A 17,439-nucleotide genomic window follows, 5' to 3' on the forward strand; every position below is an offset into this window, starting at 1 on the left:
GTAGGACTGGAAATACATTGCAAAATAATAGCAGCATCAATAGAATTTTTGTACCTGGTTTTACACACAATTGCCTTTGCTCGTGTCAGTCACGCTCGGCATCCCCTTGATGTTTGGAGTGATGAATCAAAAAAAGCTCACACCGCCCACATTTTCCAGGTTCCCCACTCAGCCTCGGAGGCGCAGGAGTGTGTGCCGGTAAGTAGGTAATGTAGGGGTCCAGGTCTTGGTCCAGGCTGGCGCTGGCCGCACTGGTTGGTACCGCCGCCACACTACTGCGCGGTGTGGTGTTGGTACTTGTATTAATCTGTACCGAGTACTTGCGTCGGCTGGCTTTGTTTGCATCTCTGCAACATGGCGGTAAAAAAAAAACAAAAAAAAAACATGACGATGCAGATGAAAAAGTCATGGACAAAGACATCCTTTTACTTTGCATGGCCGCCCGATAAACCCAGCCGGCAGCGCAATACCAAGGACAGCATCATACTGGCGACTGTAAATCCACAGCACTGTCCACCGTCACCCACTCTGGCCATCGGACACTCCAGGTTTTTGTCGCCACGGCCACCTGCGCTTCATTTATTTTTTTCTCGTCCAAGTCTTCCCCCCCGGTTTGCTCTGAATAATTTCTCTCTCGCCACGGCTTGATTCAGCAAAGATGCCCCGCCAAGGCCTGCTCCTTTGGGTGAATTAGGGAGGTCCCTGTGCCCATCCGTGGCCAATCGCCGCTCGCCTAATTTATGCCTGTCATCCCTCGGCGACCGAATGTTTGTCCTCGCTGTTATCATTGTGCCGTCACCTGGGCGTGTGCAATAATATCAATATCAACCGGCGTATATACAAACAGTTCTGGCATATACAAACAAGCCAGTATAACAGACTGTTGCTGCTAAATTAAATCCATTGAACCTTTTCTCTCACCAGCCCATCATCCCAGGTGCACCGGTTCGTCGCCAGCGTCTACAACTTTCACACGCCTAATAACTACCCTACCTACCTACGCAACTACGCTACTCAGCGCTCGCATGACACAAGTCGCGGTGAGCAAGCATCACCACCATGCCTGCCTGCGACTTGCATGATGCGCTGCTCTGCACAATCACCTGCGTTGAAAACTGGAGCCGCCGAACCGCACCATCTAAAATCCTGCAAGACACGGTCCTGGTAAAATACTGGTACGCTTTGGATCAGTCAATGATTATCGGCAGCGACGGTCCTGTACGAGTCGTGACATCAACCGCCCCTCTCTCGTCCAAGATTGGCAAAGAAAGAAAAAAAAAATCATATGCCCACCCACATTTGTTTGGAGCTACGCTAGCGGCAGCTTTCCCTCCAACCAAGGTTACTGGCACTGAGTTGCTGAGGAACTGACCAAATTATTAACAGCAACACACAGACACTGGCAGTGGTTGCTTTTATTAGGAGACTGAACTGACTGCCTGATTCGTAGCAGAATGCCTGGTGCTCTTTGCCCAGACTCGCCGCCGTCACCGCAGCTGGTGGTAGCAAACACTCGCCGTCATCTGCGGAGCACGCTCTCGTCTCGCTTCCACATTCATTTCTTTCATTGACTCTACAATGAAAGAGAGAGACAGACATCAATAAGACTTGCAACAAGCTTGCCAGAGTCGTCCATCCACACAGCTGGCCGTACTGAGTACACCCTTCATCTCTCGCCCTCCCGTCACTCTCGCATCGTCGCCCGCCTCAGCCAACTCACCATGCGGCTCTGTTCGAAAACACCTTCTGGTGGGGAGCTTGCTATTTTAGCCTCTTCCTAGTTCCGCCGCCGCCCGACGGACAGGCTCCATGGTCACGGTGACGGCAACAGCTCCTGCTGCCCGCCCCCCATCTGACCATCTTGCATCGTTAGCCACTCGCGTGCGGGCGTCCTTCTCCCGCCCCTCTTGCTCGTCGCGCCACCCTGCTTGCCCGTGTAAGCCGGCCAAGAGGGATGCGAGAGCCCGGGTGTTTGAGGACTGGAACCTGCCGCTTTCTACCAACAGCAAGCATCTGGACCATCGTCTTGCGGGTTTCAACTACTGAGCACTTCAAGACCATGGCAATGTCGTCAACTCCCTGGCCCTTCCTCCTCGTACTTGACAGTACTGAGTAAGTACTGGTAAGCTGCTCACACTGTGATGGTCGAACAGCCCCGATTATGACCCTCTCTGCTCGCGCGACTGTAATTTCTCGGCTTCTCGTCAAAGAGAAAAAAAAACAGGGACCCTCAATTTTATTCTCGTCGTTGTGGAACTGCCAACTGCCCGCTTGTTGCCGTAGTAAAGGTACCAACAGGCTCCGCTCACCACGATAATATTGGCTAGCTATCGTCCAACATATGGAGCAAAAACGCAGGTACGAGACTTTCCACTGGGGCCCTGTGGCTTGCATCCCTCGGCCTGCTTTCTTTCTTTTCATCTCTGCACGATGCCCCGGTTTATCCTTCTGGTCTGGCCGATTATTGTTAGCAGCCGACTGCCCTCGTCTTCGGCGAGCTGTTCCACCGTGCTTATAGCTGTGCTAGTAAAACCAGTAAGTAGAGGACGGTTGTAAGATGTCTGTGCACTGCCCGCCCGTCGACCGGACGGGCGCATAATGTCCGCAAACGAACGTGCCCCGATAAGCTTTGGCCTAGTCTGCCATCCATCGGCTGGCTGTCACCAACAACCCGACCCCTCCTCAGTCGTCGCAAATAAGGTTGCTGTCGCTGAACAGAGCTGCGATGATGAGTAGAAAAGTCAAGGTTGAAAAACATGAATCAAGCAGCACAAAAAAGGCATGACCTAGATGTAGTGTCGCGATTGGTTGACGATGGTGTCCGCCATCAGCCGGCTCCTCCGTCATTGTGCCACGGCCAGGATATCAAGGCCAACAGGTGATGGCGGCCAGACTACTGATTGATCGGATTGGATACATTCTACCCCTCGTCACCTGCTTCTTCTCAGACTCTCCGATGTTTGGTTTAGCTAGTGTCGTCCATCGACGAATGGGCAATTGCGGCTGCAGACTATCACGCCAATCGACGCAGCTTCGCGATTCGGGCGGGGAAGCTTGATCTGCGTTGCGTTCATTCCAGCTGGGAGTAGAGCCGCACGACTTGCTCTAGCTTGACTTTCAATTTCGGCCAACGCTGCTCTGTGCAGTCACTCTGCACTGGCCAGTCCTAGTCTGAGACGTGAGACATGTGTGAACTCGAACCGCTCTGATCACGGCCGCTGTTTTCCCCCATTCAACACTAAAAGCTACATAAAATACTTAGCTACAAGATCTGAGCCGTTGTCCAAGTATCGTTGTGCTACGCTGCATTGCGCCGTAGATGCCTTTCAACCGTCGTCCTGTACATCTAGGCCCGTAAGTCAGCACAGTGCTGGCGGTAACTGAAGCACGCACTCCTGCGCAGCGGAGCAAAACTTAGTCTCTGTGCATAAATCTTCCAATGTTACATCAACATTCTGATCAATCTAGACATGCCTGCAATCTTCATTGCGCAATGCGTCTTCTCGATATCGGACCGCGAGAGGGGCCAGTGACTCATCGGCATATGCTCGGCTAACAGCTTGACGTTCTTCAATGTACGTAATCCTGTTACTGCAAAGCTCTCCTCCGTTGTCCACGCCGTCCACTTACACGCCTTTCTCAGTCCACTTTGGCTCGTCAACACCAAGGGCGCGCGAGCGGAGCTGGGTATGAGTCGTCGCATACAAACGCAACCGCACGGCTCTATACTCGTAAGAGTCAAATTGCCTCTTCTTTTACTTCTATAAAAGCTTTCAAGCTTGTCCATCAATCTCGAGATAAGCCAAACGGCACGACTCTGGGCTCACTTATACAACCCCTCACTCACCTATACACCCTCCTCACTCACCCACCCCGCTTCAGCTCCCTCTCTTCATCTCTCAGGAAGCACTTTCCACGAAAACAACAGCAAACCATGGAGCTTCCCTTTGAGACGTACGACGTCTTCACCGACACACCCTACCGCGGCAACCCCCTCGCCGTCGTCACCATCCCCGCCGACCTCCCCGCGCCGCCCACCCAGGCCCAGAAGCAGGCCGTCGCGCGCGAGTTCAACCTCTCCGAGACCATCTTCATCCACGAGCCCGCCTCGTCCAGCAGCTCGTCGTCCCGCACCGTCGACATATTCGTCACCAATGCCGAGATTCCCTTTGCCGGGCACCCCACCATCGGTGCCGCCGTGTCCCTCCTGAGCGGCAGCGGCGCCGTCGACACCATCGTCACCAAGGCCGGCCCCATCCCCGTGTCCAGCACCGGGCCCAACGCCGCGCGCGCCGCCATCCCGCACAACGTCCACCTGCACGCCAAGAAGCTCCGCGACCTCGCCTCTTCCTCTGCGCACCTCCTCGAGGGCCTCTCCGCCGTCCCCGCCGTGCGCGCCGCCGAGCTCGACGCCCCCATCTACAGCATCGTCAACGGCATGGCCTTTGTCCTCATTGAGCTGCCGTCGCTCGAGGTCCTCGCGCAGGCGGCCGAGTCGCCGTTTACCGGCCCCGTCGGGGCGCTCCTCGACGAGGGGTGGCGGTCGGGCCTGTGCTGCCGCTTCTACTACGTGCGGACGGGCACGTCGCGCACCGGCGAGGAGGACGGCGTGGAGGTGGTGACGCTGCGCACGCGCATGATTGACGCGCTGTGCGAGGACCCCGCCACGGGATCGGCGTCGTCGGCGCTGTGCTGCTACCTGAGCGCCGCGCTGGGGGAGCAGAAGGCGGCGAAGCGGCGCTACGAGCTGACGCAGGGCGTGGAGATGGGTCGCGAGAGCAACATTGTCGTCGACGTGACGATGAAGGACAATACAATTGACCAGGCCCATCTCTCTGGCCAGGCCGTCAAGGTCATGAAGGGCACTCTGGTTATCTAGTACTATGGATTATTGGCGACGTAGTACACGCAGGTAGCCGTGAAGAAGCATCATATTGAAAAATGTATGCAAAGCCGAAAACCAACTTTTGCGCCGTGGTATTATCTCAAACATCTCCAGTCTCTTCCCCTATTATTATACATTGATGCATTAAACTTAATACAAGAAATTTCGTCGCTGGACCCAAACGTCCACATCCCCCAATGCGGAGGTCTGGCTCTCTCGCTGACGTCATTTCCGCCGTTTCCAAATACTTCATGCAACACTTCAAAACCATTTTACCCTCCTTGTTTAATGCTCTCATATCATGCAAGCAAAACGCCTTGCCTGCTACTCGTAAACATCGCATCGGCGTCAGTAGCCGAGCATTCTAGAAGGTTCAACGGCGAGCTCCTAAACTCGCTGAAGAATAGTATGAAATCGTTCTGCCACCTAGACAACATGTTAGCACTTGTTGGACAAAATAAGTAGCCTGAGAAACATACCTCCGGAGTAGACTTGATGAATGGCAGATCGAAGAACATGTACTTTTCGTTCTTGACAAGCTCGACGACCATGTACATCAGTCCCCATGGCTGTGGCCAGAATCCAATGAGCCTCTCGAGCAAGACTCTTGTGATCTCCTGGCGAATGTCCGTGTCTTCCGGGTCATGTAGGTCATTGCCAAAAATGTGCAGCAGCAGCTGGCTAAAGAACTCGGTGTGCAAGTTTGGGTATCGTAGCTGGTTGATCATGCTCGATACAAGATAGTATCTAGCCTCCGGCGACACCTCGTGCACAAGCACAGACAAGGCCGCAGCCTCCGGCTCCTTGCCGTTGATGGTAATCGGTTCCGTGCCGGACATGCGCTCTGCTGCCTGGTTGCCAAGATAAATAACAATGGCATTAATGACATCAATGTTGGCAGAGACTGGGACCTGGCCAAACGTGGCTTCGTGATTGGAACCAGTGCTCATGCTGTGGACAATTTGGGCCATAATGCCCTCGGAAGTGGCGCCTTGGACTACTTGTTCAACACCCTCCAGAAGCCCCGCCTGCTGCAGAATAGCTTTCGAGTCATCCACGAGACCTGGGTAGACCTTGGTCTCTGCGTGTTCAGCAGTATTCTTGCCCTTGGTGACCACCTTTGTGTAGCCGTGCTGTGGCTGTGCAGCGAGGACAGCGTTGAGAAGCTGAGAGCAGTGGGCTGGGAGGGCCTTGTAAATATCAACGTGATGCGCGGCAACAAAGTCAGCAAAGTCATGCTGAAGAATGACGAGAAGCTTGAGCGTGGCCCGATACAGCTCTTTGGCGACAGGTGACACGCTAAAAGCGTTAAGCTGCTCGCCCAAGCAGCTCAAAAGCTGACACAGAAGCTTGGAGAACTGCTTCCACCCCGCGTGATCAGGCACAGACAGCAAGTTTGGCATGAAGGACCGGTGCTGCAGGAGCGAGAGCCAGCCAAAGACGAAACCAGGCAGATGGAACGGGCCGAGCGGCTCCATTCTGCTGGCGACAGTCAACATGATTTGCCTCGATTCATCCTCTGGTAGCTGATCGCAAACACTGTGCAGCTCGTGCAGCAACATCGAGAGCAGGCGGAAAAAGAGCCTCTGATTGAAGTGCTCACCACGATTCGTGTGATGATGATAAACCACCAAAGTGATGATAACAAACACCGAGTCGACAAATGATGCACGGGTAGTAACACCATCTTGGTGCATGCTGACAAACACGCCAATGAGCTTTGCAAGAGCATCAATCATGATGTAGCCGTCGCCTCCAGCGTGGATCAGGTGCTCGAAGCGTTCAACAGACAGATCGATGCCTGTGCGGACAAAAAGAAAGAAGTCGTTCTTGTTGCGAATAACTTGTGTAGCGCGTAGCTGCTTGACAAATGCATCGACTGCGGAGCTCGATGCATTCTGGTTGTTACACAAGTGCACCCATTCGTCGAAAACATATTCCATTTGATCCTGTCTCGAGGAGGACTCGTTTCCGTTGCCTTGAGATGGCTGGTACATACCAGAGCCAACAAGCTTGCCCTTGAGCCTTTGTCCGACAGCAGAGTCACCATCCGCGTTTATCCAGCTCCATGCCGCCTCCAAGGTGCGAACGAAGTCAGCATAGAGAGCAATAGGGCGGCTATTCAGCAGAACGAGATCAAACATCTGCTCCACGAAGTCGAGGGAGCCTTCCTTTCTGGCATCCATAGCCTTCGACATGGCAAGGTCGATGCTTCTCCAATCGAGGAGATCAGTCCGCGTGAGAGCAGCAAGTAGAGGCAAGCTGAGGAAGCTGCTCCCTGGCTGCTGGCTGAATAGGGCACGCACGCGGCTGTTCAAGCCGGGACCGGAAATCTTGCGCAATGTTTCCATGACGTGAACAAGGCTCTCCAGAGTTAGGTTATCTTCAACCTGCTGGAAAATAACAGCAGTGATCTGCTCGGCAGCGTAAATGGGAAATTCCTCCGAGCTCTGGGATGTTTTGATGATCAACTGAACCAGCGCGTCGACAACGTCAAGAACTTGGTGAGGGCGAGGCAAGTCGGCAAAGTGTTCTACGCGGGCCTCGCCAGCGGCACGGAGTAATTCCTGCAGCAATTTGGTAAGGCGCTCTGCCAGACCATGCGCTTCCATGGGATAGCTGCTGGACCTTCCGTTCGACATGCCTCCCGCAGTGCTTTGGAGAGGACCATAGGGCTGCATCTGTGATCCGAGCTGCTGAAGTGAAGGTGTTTCGGCAGGAGTGGGTATGTTTGGCAGGGTGGAGAAAGGCTCTTGCAGCACCTCGTTGGCAAGTGATCTTGTTGCATCAGACGCGGACGGCTCGTGGTTAGCGCCAGAAGCGACCGTGGTCGTGGTGTTGCGCGGCTGGCGGGCAAAGTCTTCATATATGGCCATTTGCTCAGGGTTCAGACCAGGCATGTTCGGAGACAGCTTGAAAGGGTTGGGAATGGTCATCGCCCATCGGTTGATATTTGCCGGGTACGAAGACTCGTTAGGATGCTGGGCCTTGAATCGGCGCCTCGCGTCGAAATCAGATTCGAGAAGCTCCTCAATCTCAGGCACAGCGCGTTCTTCAGCTTGTTGCTCGATGATGTTGCAGGCGAGATCGAGGTTCGAGTTAACACACATGATAATCGTCCCCTCCGGAAGACCAGACGGAAGATCGTTTGAAAGATTGCGCATGTAGTTTGTCAAATTCGCTCTCAGAGGTTCCTTGGACGTCACAAGAGCCAGGCTCCCAGCCGTGGCCTTGACCATATTAATGGCTGACGTGCGGATCCTATTCTCATCTGGCTCTGAAACAAAATCTTTTCTGATCATCTGCTGTGTCGAAATTGCGGCGATCGTGACTGACCGGTCAACGACGGGTTGGATAATATCCTCCAAGGCGCGGCTGACAGCGCTCCGCACAATTTCGCTCAGCCTAGCAGTGCTTACCACCATCTCGTTTGTGGGCGGAATAGTGATCTGAGAACTCAGGTCAGGAATGGTCGGCGCCACAGCTTGAGGGGAGAGACCAGCAACGACCCCTGAGCCAAGACCATTCAACGGTATTCCTTCGTATGGCTCAAGCGACTCAATGGCCAGCACTGCCGCAGGCTCCTCCACTGCTGGCCTATTAAGAATTTCGCCGGAGGGCTCGATACTCTTGTGATCGAGGCTGAGACCCTTGCAGAGGACTTCAATCTCGAACTTGAGATTTAGTTTGAGCTCGGCGTGATGATATAGTTCGATTAATAAATATATGATGTCCATCAGCCACGGGTTCGGGGGTCGAAAGACGACTGATGTGGCGCCTTGCAGAAGCACTTTGCAAACGAAAGGGATCACCACAATGAGCCTCTTCGTATCGTGAGCCTCGATGAGCAGTTGCTTGAAGGCAATATTTTTATGCTTGATAGGCCTGTCGCGAGCAAGTGTCAGGAGACCAAGCCAGCCACCAAGGTTCTTCAAGTGTGTCCGCTCCGTCGAGTTCTGCATGGTGGCTTCAGAGTTGAGCATGCGAGCGACGCTGATATAGGTCTCTCTAAGCACCTCGCTCCATAGAGACGGATCTTCAAAGAATTTTACCAAGTCAAGGTATACATGGTGGTAGTTTGGCTGCAGCTTTGCCCGCTCTGCCACCAGATGACTGGCAAACCACTGCTGATGCTTCTCATTCAATACCTCCTGAAGATCCAAGCAGGAGGAATCGAGAGTCTGCTCTGTAATGTTGTTGAGAACGAACTGGATCTTGCCTTGCTCATCCTCGTCGGGGTCCTCATATCCGGCCCCTGGGGGAACAGGGTCAGTACCAAGAGCTGTGAATGGTGCGGTTGGCCGATCGGCTACGGCAAGATCGTCGCCATTACCGTTCGCTAGGGCATCGCCAGCGAAGCCCATCGAATGGGGAGTGCCGGCGCTGCCTCGTCCTCTAGACGAATCATCTTCATGCTCGCGAACAATCTCTTCAGCCTTTTTGTAGGCCTCCGTGTTTTGTAAGCCAGGAACCTGAATTAACTGCTTACAGAATCCAGGCCATTCCCGGAATCGAGAAAATAATTGTAGCAGAGCTTGCAAGCCGAATTTGTACATCTGCTCATCCGGGGGGTGATCACGGACGGCCTCAAGAATCATCCCAAGACCGATCTTGAGCGGAAGGTCAGAAATCAACTTGTGGGAAATTATGCCACCAAAAAGAACAGCCGTGGTTGCCAAAGCTTCGAGAGGATAGTCGACGTAGTGGGTGTATTCGTCGAATAAGCCGTGAATCATGCAAGCGAAGACGTCCTGGTCGAGCATATCTCTGGAATGCTTGTATTGACCGAGAATACTTGCAATGGTACGAACGGGGATTTCGTCGCTGTACATTCGCTTGTAGTGCTCCTCCATCTTGTTGTTGGCTGCCAGCGGGAGACTGTTACCATGTGCTGAGTTGGCATCGATGATGTCGTCATAGCCTTCGCCGTAGTTGATGAGTCGTGGGTAGGCTGTGATGCACTGACGCTGGACAATGATAAGGTCGTGAAGCGGAGCCCTGGGCATCAAGTCCTCAAGAATCTGTAGCAAAGTAGATACGGTGCGGACTTGAAGTGGTGTTGTAGACTTGGGCAGGTGCGCATTCTCCGGTCGTTGATATTCCATTTCTTTGCTAGCCTTGATCATGAGGAACTGAAGCAAGGTTTTAGAAATCTCCGTGCTTCGGTCAGCGTTGTATCTGGCCCATTTGGAGAGATCAAGGTATCCTTCGGCGTGAGCCAGCGCTGCTAGATCAAGACCGAATCCATTTGGTAGATAAACGAGCTCATCCAGCCAGCTGTGTTTAACGGCATGCTCGAAAATAAGTGGCAGATCGCTGGACTTGACAGCGTGTGCGTCAATCAGGCGCTGGCCTACCCATTCCTTGTCTTTCCGCCAAAGGCTGTCGAGCACGAAATCATACTCGGGAGAGCGTTTGTACAGAAAGTTCTCGAACAATGAGCCTAAGGTCTCGACCGCCATGTTCGCCCAAGACTGTCTGGGAACATCAAATGCAGAAACAAGGAAGATATCGAGGTTCGGAACTACGACCTCCTGGAACAGTCGTTTGGCTTCGATCGTTTGGGAGGCGTGGATTGAAGACAGTGCAGCGTTGAAGATGGCCGACAGAGCTGCGACAGAAACGAGGGGGTGTCTGACAGCGATTGCAGCCCGCTCACGTACTTTCTGTGCCGAGTTTGCGTAGTCCTCAAGGGTAATGCTTCGCTGTAGACCCGGAATGGTGGTTGCATCGAGTTGCTCTGGCGTTAAGGAAGCGTAAGCGCTTACGAAAGACAGTTGTGCCTCTGGTTCAGACCATGTGCCACCCCAGAGTCGCTGAATGTCCAGACTAGACTTGGGATCCTCGGCTACTGGCAAGAGAGCCCTGTACAAGCGCAGGAACTGAGCCGATGCGATCCTTGCAGTAGGCTGGTCGAAGGATACAACGACGTCATTCCAGTCAAATGTCTTCGGCACGATTCGGCGGAGAGCAGAGACTAAAATCGAAGGGTCATGCTCAGGTGCTTGTGTGATAGTCACAAATGTAAGTGCAGAGGAAACTTGCTCAGGAGTTAGCTGGAAGTTGCCGTGCCGTGCTTGCAGATGCGACAAGCACGACTCTTCATCGCGGGTCACCTCAGGTCCAGCTTTTTGTATGTACCTAGCCAATGCATTGGCAGGCTTGTCAGTGAGAACGCGCGCAAGATCTAAAGCAGCCAAAACCTGCGAAGGAGGGGCTTGATCCAGTTTTGCGTATCGCTTCACAATAGCTTCGTGGAGCTGGCGTCGAGAGGAGCCAGTGAAGCTTGGGGGGTGAAACTGGACGAATCGATCGATGACTAGCGCCATGAAGTCAGGAGTGAGATCTGTGTGCACATCAGCCAACTCCAGCATGTGTGCAAATGTACTGAAGTTGGTAGATAGAATTGCATCGGCCTTTGTCTTCAGATCAACCCTTGACCCCATTTTGAAGGCGAGCGCAAGCAGAGTTTTCATGAGAGGATCCAGCTTGAAGTGTTCCATGAAGGTAGATAGGTCAAAGTCTCGGAAAATATCCTCAGTCCCGCTTTCAACAGATTCTGCAATTTTGAGCGCTTGTTCAGGGTCGATGGCAATCTTCCGCATTTCGCTGACGAGGATGTGGTAGTTGCCAGGGTTGGCAACTGGCCTGTTTAGGCCAGGAAATATTTGTGGCGCATTGCCGACAACTAGTCGGGTGAAGTATTTGGTGAAGACTTCCATGCCGTGGTCATCGATAAGCTGTGGTGGAGATGGCGGATTAGACATATGCTTTCATCAACGTAAGAAGAAGCGACTGGATGCTTACTTTTCTGAGCTGTTCAATCTGCAATTCCCACTTGGCTCTGTCCTTGTCCTCCTTGATCGTGCTGAGGAGGAGGTATACTTGCGCGACAACAATCTTGGTAAGGGAGCTGGCCCCCGTCGGACTGCTGGTGCTGGGGCTGGCGCCAGCACTGAGAACACCAGTGTGCGATGGATGCGGAGAGTGGATAGAACCTGTCTGGAGGGCTTGGGCAGGATTTGGCGAAAATGATCCCGCTCTTGGTGGAGGGACCATGGAGGGATCTTGGCGAAGGTCGTGGATATGTGATGGAGCGCCTGCCTGGGGGGGGCTGGCAGGCAGGTAGGCTCGAGAGAGGGACAACGAGACTGTAGAAACGGAGTGTTGTTCGCGGCAGTTGCTACATGGGTAGAACTCGTCTAAAAAGTAGCCGACCGAGGTAATCCGATATCGCTGGGGGGCGAGAACCGATGGGCGCGGGTGAACAAGCTGGTCGTGTCGCGATACTCCTGATTCAGCAGAGCTTGATGCAGCGTGTCGAGGTCGGCTAGCCGGCAAACCGCGGTCGGGCGCCAGAGATTGAGCAGCGCTATAGCTGGGAGGGCAAGAACGTTGCAGCAATCTGATGCGCACTGATGGTTGGAGATCGGGAGATGGCGTGCGAAGGGGAAAACGAGGTTGGAGTAAATGATGGCAGTGTGCAGTAGGTGTGTGTGGAGGACAAAGTCAGAGCAAGCAAGCCTGAAAATGGCCAATCTGCCGCCCTGCGGTAAGTTCCGCCAGCCCTTCCAACACGTCGCCTAAACCGGGAGCAGGGTGGCTAGGTCACGTGCGCCGGAAGCTGTGCGTTGCCCTGCCAACCACCGGACTGTGCCCAACTAAACAATCAAAGGAGGCGTCATCGGCGCGCGCAGCTGTGCTCTCCACATTGTCAAGATATCTTACTGGAAGTTTCAGAACTTGGAAAAGCTCTGTCATTTCTCTCTTTCACCATTACAGTTGTGCTGCGCCAATTTTTATTGCTGTGCGGCGCAGGATACATCATCTATAGCACCAATTCCTGACTACCGGACGGGCAGTATGCCTGCGGCCACAACCGAAGCACCAGCCGTTGCGCTGTCTTGTATGTGCATTCGTCAAATCCTCTATTTGGCTTTATTTCTGACCTTTTCTCAGTTGCCAACAACTTTTGGGGCAAAGATGACGCCGGCGTCCATCCTCTCTTGGATCGCATGGGGGCGGCCAAGCAAACGAATGATGAATTGAAGTCGTTTTATAGCGGTAAGACAAGGTCGTTCAAGCTCCTATCAGCGGAGCCTCCACGCTAACTTCAAGAATAGCCCGTGCCTCGCTCGAAGACGAATATGCCAAGAAACTGCTTAACCTTAGCAAGAAGTCTCTGGGCTCACAGGAGACGGGCAGCCTCAAAGCATCGCTTGACACTCTTCGTGGCGAGGTTGAGAGTATGGGCAAGCAGCATCAAAGTATTGCTGCGCAGATGAAGACTGAATTGGAAGAGCCACTGTCCGCTTTCGCTGGTGGCATGAAGGAACGCCGCAAGATTGTCCAGAACGTCATTGAAAAGATCTTGAAGACAAAGATTCAACAGACACAGCAGGTCAACAAGGTATGTGCAGCATAGCGCCCACGTCAACCATGGTAGTCTAACAACTTCAGACTCGAGACAAGTACGAACAAGAATGCCTGAAGATCAAGGGCTATCTCGCCCAAGGCCATATGGTTATGGGCCAAGAAGAGCGCCGCAATAAAGCCAAGCTCGAGAAGACACAAATCACTCTGGCGACATCCAACACCGAATATGAAACCGCCATCAAAGCTCTCGAAGAGACCACTGTAAGATGGAACCGAGAATGGAAAGCGGCGGCGGATAAGTTCCAAGACCTGGAAGAGGAACGCCTCGACTTCACAAAGAGCAGCCTGTGGACGTTTGCCAACATTGCCTCTACGGTTTGCGTCAGTGACGATGCTTCTTGCGAGAAGATTAGGCTCTCGCTGGAGAGTATGGAAGTTGAGAAGGATATTACTTCTTTCATTGCAGAGAGAGGCACCGGGCAAGAGATCCCTGACGCCCCCAAGTATATCAACTTTCGTCGCGGCGATGTTGATAGCCAGTCCGAAGTTTCAGACGACGATCATTACTCAGTTGCTCAATTCCCTCGCAGCATCAATCCCGCCTTCCGATCCTCGTCGCCACAGCCATCGACTTTCGAATCTCACCATGACCCCGCTTCCAACTTGGCAAACGATCTTGCTCACCGAGACAGCATGATGCACCCGGGAAGCAGAGAAACTACAGTCACGCCTCAACGTGCACCGCCCAGCCAAGGCCGACCCTCTGTCGATGAGCAGTTCCGTCGAGCACCCCCGCAGATGAGCGCCCAGCAGTATGATAGCAAGCAGCATGGACCATTGGCTGCCGTGCCGCATGACCCTTACCCTATGGATGGAATGACCATGCTTTGCCGTACTGGCCCACCCTCGGATCTGAGCTCGCAGGTAACCTCTGCTAGACCGTCCAGCAGGGACTCGCACAGCGAGTATTCCAACCCGAACTCTTTCTCCAGCGTTGAGCCTCCTAGTGGCAAGACCTCGCCCACCAAACACGACCCCGAGCCTGCTGTTAGTCCGGAAAAGCGAGTGTTCAAGAAGAAGAGCGGATTCTTCCAGAACCATAGCCCCTTTCGACGCAAGAGCACCAAAGAAGCCAACCCGGAAGGGAGCCGCAACACTTGGCATGCTAGTGCTAGCTCCGGAAGCCCACGCAGACCACCGATGTACAGCCAAGAGGAGCAGAGCAGACATTCGGCCGCAATGAGGGCCCCGAGCCCTGAGCCTATCGATGCCAACGCCAGTCTAGCGCTCGGCGTTGGTCAAAACGTGCTGCCAGTCTCAACGGCCGACACGCGACGCCGGGGTGGCCACACCCACGGTGCTAGTGTGGACGAGACTGATCCCATTGCTGCCGCGCTCGCGGAACTCAAGGTTGGCGGTAGCAAGGCCGGCTCTGTCCGGATGTCCGCTGACCGCTACCACGGCGTCGCGACTCCGGCACCTGCTGGCCACGACGCTGCTGCTGCTACTCGCGGCACGCCACCAGCGTACAGCTCCCAATCACAGGTCTCCAGGCTCGGAGTCCCACCGCCTGCGGTGACATCGAAGGCTATGAAACAAGCATCCAAAAAGGTCGCCAGTCAGACGCGCAGCATTTTCGGCGAAGATAGCAGAGACAGCGGTATGTCACCGAGCTCGCGTCCCGGAACTCGTACCGGCTACGACATGCCGCGATCGGCATCTCCTGCTCCCACGCGAGGTGCATCGCCGCAGCCCAGAATGGGCCACGACCCTCGCTACCGGTCTGCCTCTCCTAACCCTCGAACCCAGCACCAGCGAGGCGGCTCGCAGCCGCACAACGATTCATATCGCCACGCTTCTCCTCATGGCTCCATGCAGGGCTCGGTTAGGGGATCATCGCCCGCGTCCTATGCGGACTATGGCGCCCGTCCTCACAGCAGCTATGGTGGCAGTGACATGGCAGTGCAGCTTGCGCCTGTGGATGGGGACATGTACGATTCCAAGCGCGGCAGAGGAGGCGATTCCCGCGCCATGGGTTTATACGAAGGCAATTCCCGCCCGCGCAGCAAGAGTGTAGTGGATTCTTCTCGGCAGTACACGCGAGACGGCAGGGTGATTCTGCACTTTGGTAAGCTTCTCTCTGTACATGCAAAACTGAACTGTACTAACAAGCAATTTCGCAGCACGTGCTCTCTACATGTATCAGGCGGCTATCCCAGAAGAGCTTGGATTCGCTAAGGGCGATGTCCTTGCTGTTCTACGACACCAGGATGATGGCTGGTGGGAGGCTGAGGTGCATGGTGGCAATGGTCGCGTTGGGCTGGTCCCAAGCAATTATCTTCAGCAGTGTTGATTTTATGGAGATGCGATGATGCTTTTGATTTGTACATGGTAAGGATATCAAGACTGAATGCAATGCAATGTGGAGGATGGGACCAGGTTGTTATTTATGTACATATACGACTTGCTGTTTCGCGTTACAGCTACGAGGCTTTTCAGAATAGCACGTTGTATAGGATCTGCAAGTTAATGACACGTACTACTATTATTAAGCTAGAATCAAGATTCATCCATATTTATATGTCTATCGAAATAGCTTTCAAATGATACATTTCTATTTTAATATCAGGTTCAAAACTGGGTGCCCATGGCCAGTGTTGTCACATGCATCCCACTACCTAGATAGGTACAAGGTTGAGGCGGGTCCTGTCTTGGAGCTGTCCCGCGGTACGTCACCGTATTTGCACCCTTCACCAGTTCATGCGCGGCAGCTACCACGGCGTAAAAATGGTGCGTACGCCTCATACAGCTTCTCTTGACCTGTAACCCATAACGGGAAACCCCAGTCAAAGCTAACAGGGTAGCAGGAAACACTGCGGGACGCGATTCGGACTCTCACATCCAAGCCGATGCAGCGGGCGGTCGTCAATGCGACTCTGCTCGCGTCGGGAATCGGCACGCTGCTAGGTCTCGCCGCAATCTCATCGGCCCTGTTCTTTCAGATCTACCTCCCGCATCAGGTCGTGACTGCGCCTGTATACCTGCAATATGGGTACGCTGAACGCGGTCGTGCAGCGCTGCTTGACCGGGGACGCTGGCATAGCTAACTCCAGGCGCAAATAGATCGAGCCCGAACCCGTATGGCGTAGCCCCATTGCCGCCGTCGCGGATGAAGTCCTTGCAAGACTACGACGTCTCCGTTACCTTTACGATGCCCCGATCGCCAGCGAACCTCGACCGCGGCAACTTCATGGTCAGCCTGCACCTGATTGACTCGCGCGACCAGAATACCGTTGGGGCTCGGGCCGACGAGTTTGCCAGAAGCCACGTCGGATTTGGCGTAAATAAAGTGCTCTTCAGCTCTCGCCGCCCGGCGTTGGTGCCTTACGCGGATCCGCTGGTGTCTCTGACCTCTCGCATACTCTTCATAGGCTACCATTTGCTTTCGTCGAATTCCCAGCGACACACGATGACGGTGAAACTGGCCGAGCGCGTGTCATTTGCAAAAGATTCACTGAAGCCAGCCGCCGCATACATTGAAGTGGAGGCCGGACAGGATATTCAGATCTACAACACCCAGCTGACTCTCACGGCGCAGCTGCGCGGACTACGTTACCTCATGGTCCACTACCGGCTGCTAACTTATATCGTTTTTACGCTGCTATTCTGGTTTTTCGAAGTCTTATTTATGAGTGCCGCCTGGTCGGCCTGGAGTTCCTATACCTCTATGCCCGCAGACGGAGGCAAGCTACGGATTAAAGGATCAGCGCGTGGAGACGCTACCGACTCGGGCGACGACCTTGACCATGATGATCGTGGCGAAGACGACGAGGACGGCGACGAGGTGGTGCGAAGCCGCGGTGTCAAGTACGGTAGCTCTAAATTCTCCAAAAGAGAGCTCGGCATTAAAGGGGAGGAAACACCTGAGCGGTCTTTGGCTGATATTCCGGTCGCCGGAGCTGAAGCGGACGACGAAGACGATTCGGAGGAGGAAGAAAGAAAGTACCAAGCTACGTCTGGAAAGGGCACGAGCTATAGGAAGGAGGGCACCGAGAGTGTGCGTCGGAGAGCCTCACAAGGAGTTGCATAGTCGCTGAGTGCGATCGATGGTCGAGTGACGGCGAGTGATCCGTGTGTGGTGGTGTGATACCCCTTGCTCTGAGTAGCTAGTAGAGGCA

General features: G+C 53.9%; 3 protein-coding genes across 3 annotated transcripts; 2 read left to right on the forward strand and 1 right to left on the reverse strand.

The window, feature by feature from the left end:
* Positions 1-3,934: 3,934 nt before the first annotated feature.
* On the forward strand, positions 3,935-4,879 carry LMH87_011377 (uncharacterized protein; the record flags this gene model as incomplete). The annotated part of the gene is made up of 1 exon (XM_056200509.1): positions 3,935-4,879. One exon carries the CDS (start codon positions 3,935-3,937, stop codon positions 4,877-4,879), a length of 945 nt encoding a protein of 314 aa, XP_056052351.1.
* A 393-nt stretch (positions 4,880-5,272) lies between these two features.
* On the reverse strand, positions 5,273-11,944 carry LMH87_011378 (uncharacterized protein; the record flags this gene model as incomplete). The annotated part of the gene is made up of 3 exons (XM_056200510.1): positions 5,273-5,311; positions 5,365-11,625; positions 11,693-11,944. The coding sequence occupies 3 exons, from the start codon at positions 11,942-11,944 to the stop codon at positions 5,273-5,275; spliced, it is 6,552 nt and encodes a 2,183-aa protein (XP_056052352.1).
* An 804-nt stretch (positions 11,945-12,748) lies between these two features.
* LMH87_011379 (uncharacterized protein) lies at positions 12,749-17,351 on the forward strand (the record flags this gene model as incomplete). Its single annotated transcript, XM_056200512.1, has 8 exons — positions 12,749-12,791; positions 12,845-12,949; positions 13,009-13,295; positions 13,346-15,389; positions 15,445-15,554; positions 16,019-16,051; positions 16,129-16,313; positions 16,385-17,351. The coding sequence occupies 8 exons, from the start codon at positions 12,749-12,751 to the stop codon at positions 17,349-17,351; spliced, it is 3,774 nt and encodes a 1,257-aa protein (XP_056052353.1).
* Positions 17,352-17,439: the final 88 nt, after the last annotated feature.

This window comes from Akanthomyces muscarius, chromosome 4, assembly GCF_028009165.1.
Source record: "Akanthomyces muscarius strain Ve6 chromosome 4, whole genome shotgun sequence".
NCBI classification, from domain to species: domain Eukaryota; kingdom Fungi; phylum Ascomycota; class Sordariomycetes; order Hypocreales; family Cordycipitaceae; genus Akanthomyces; species Akanthomyces muscarius.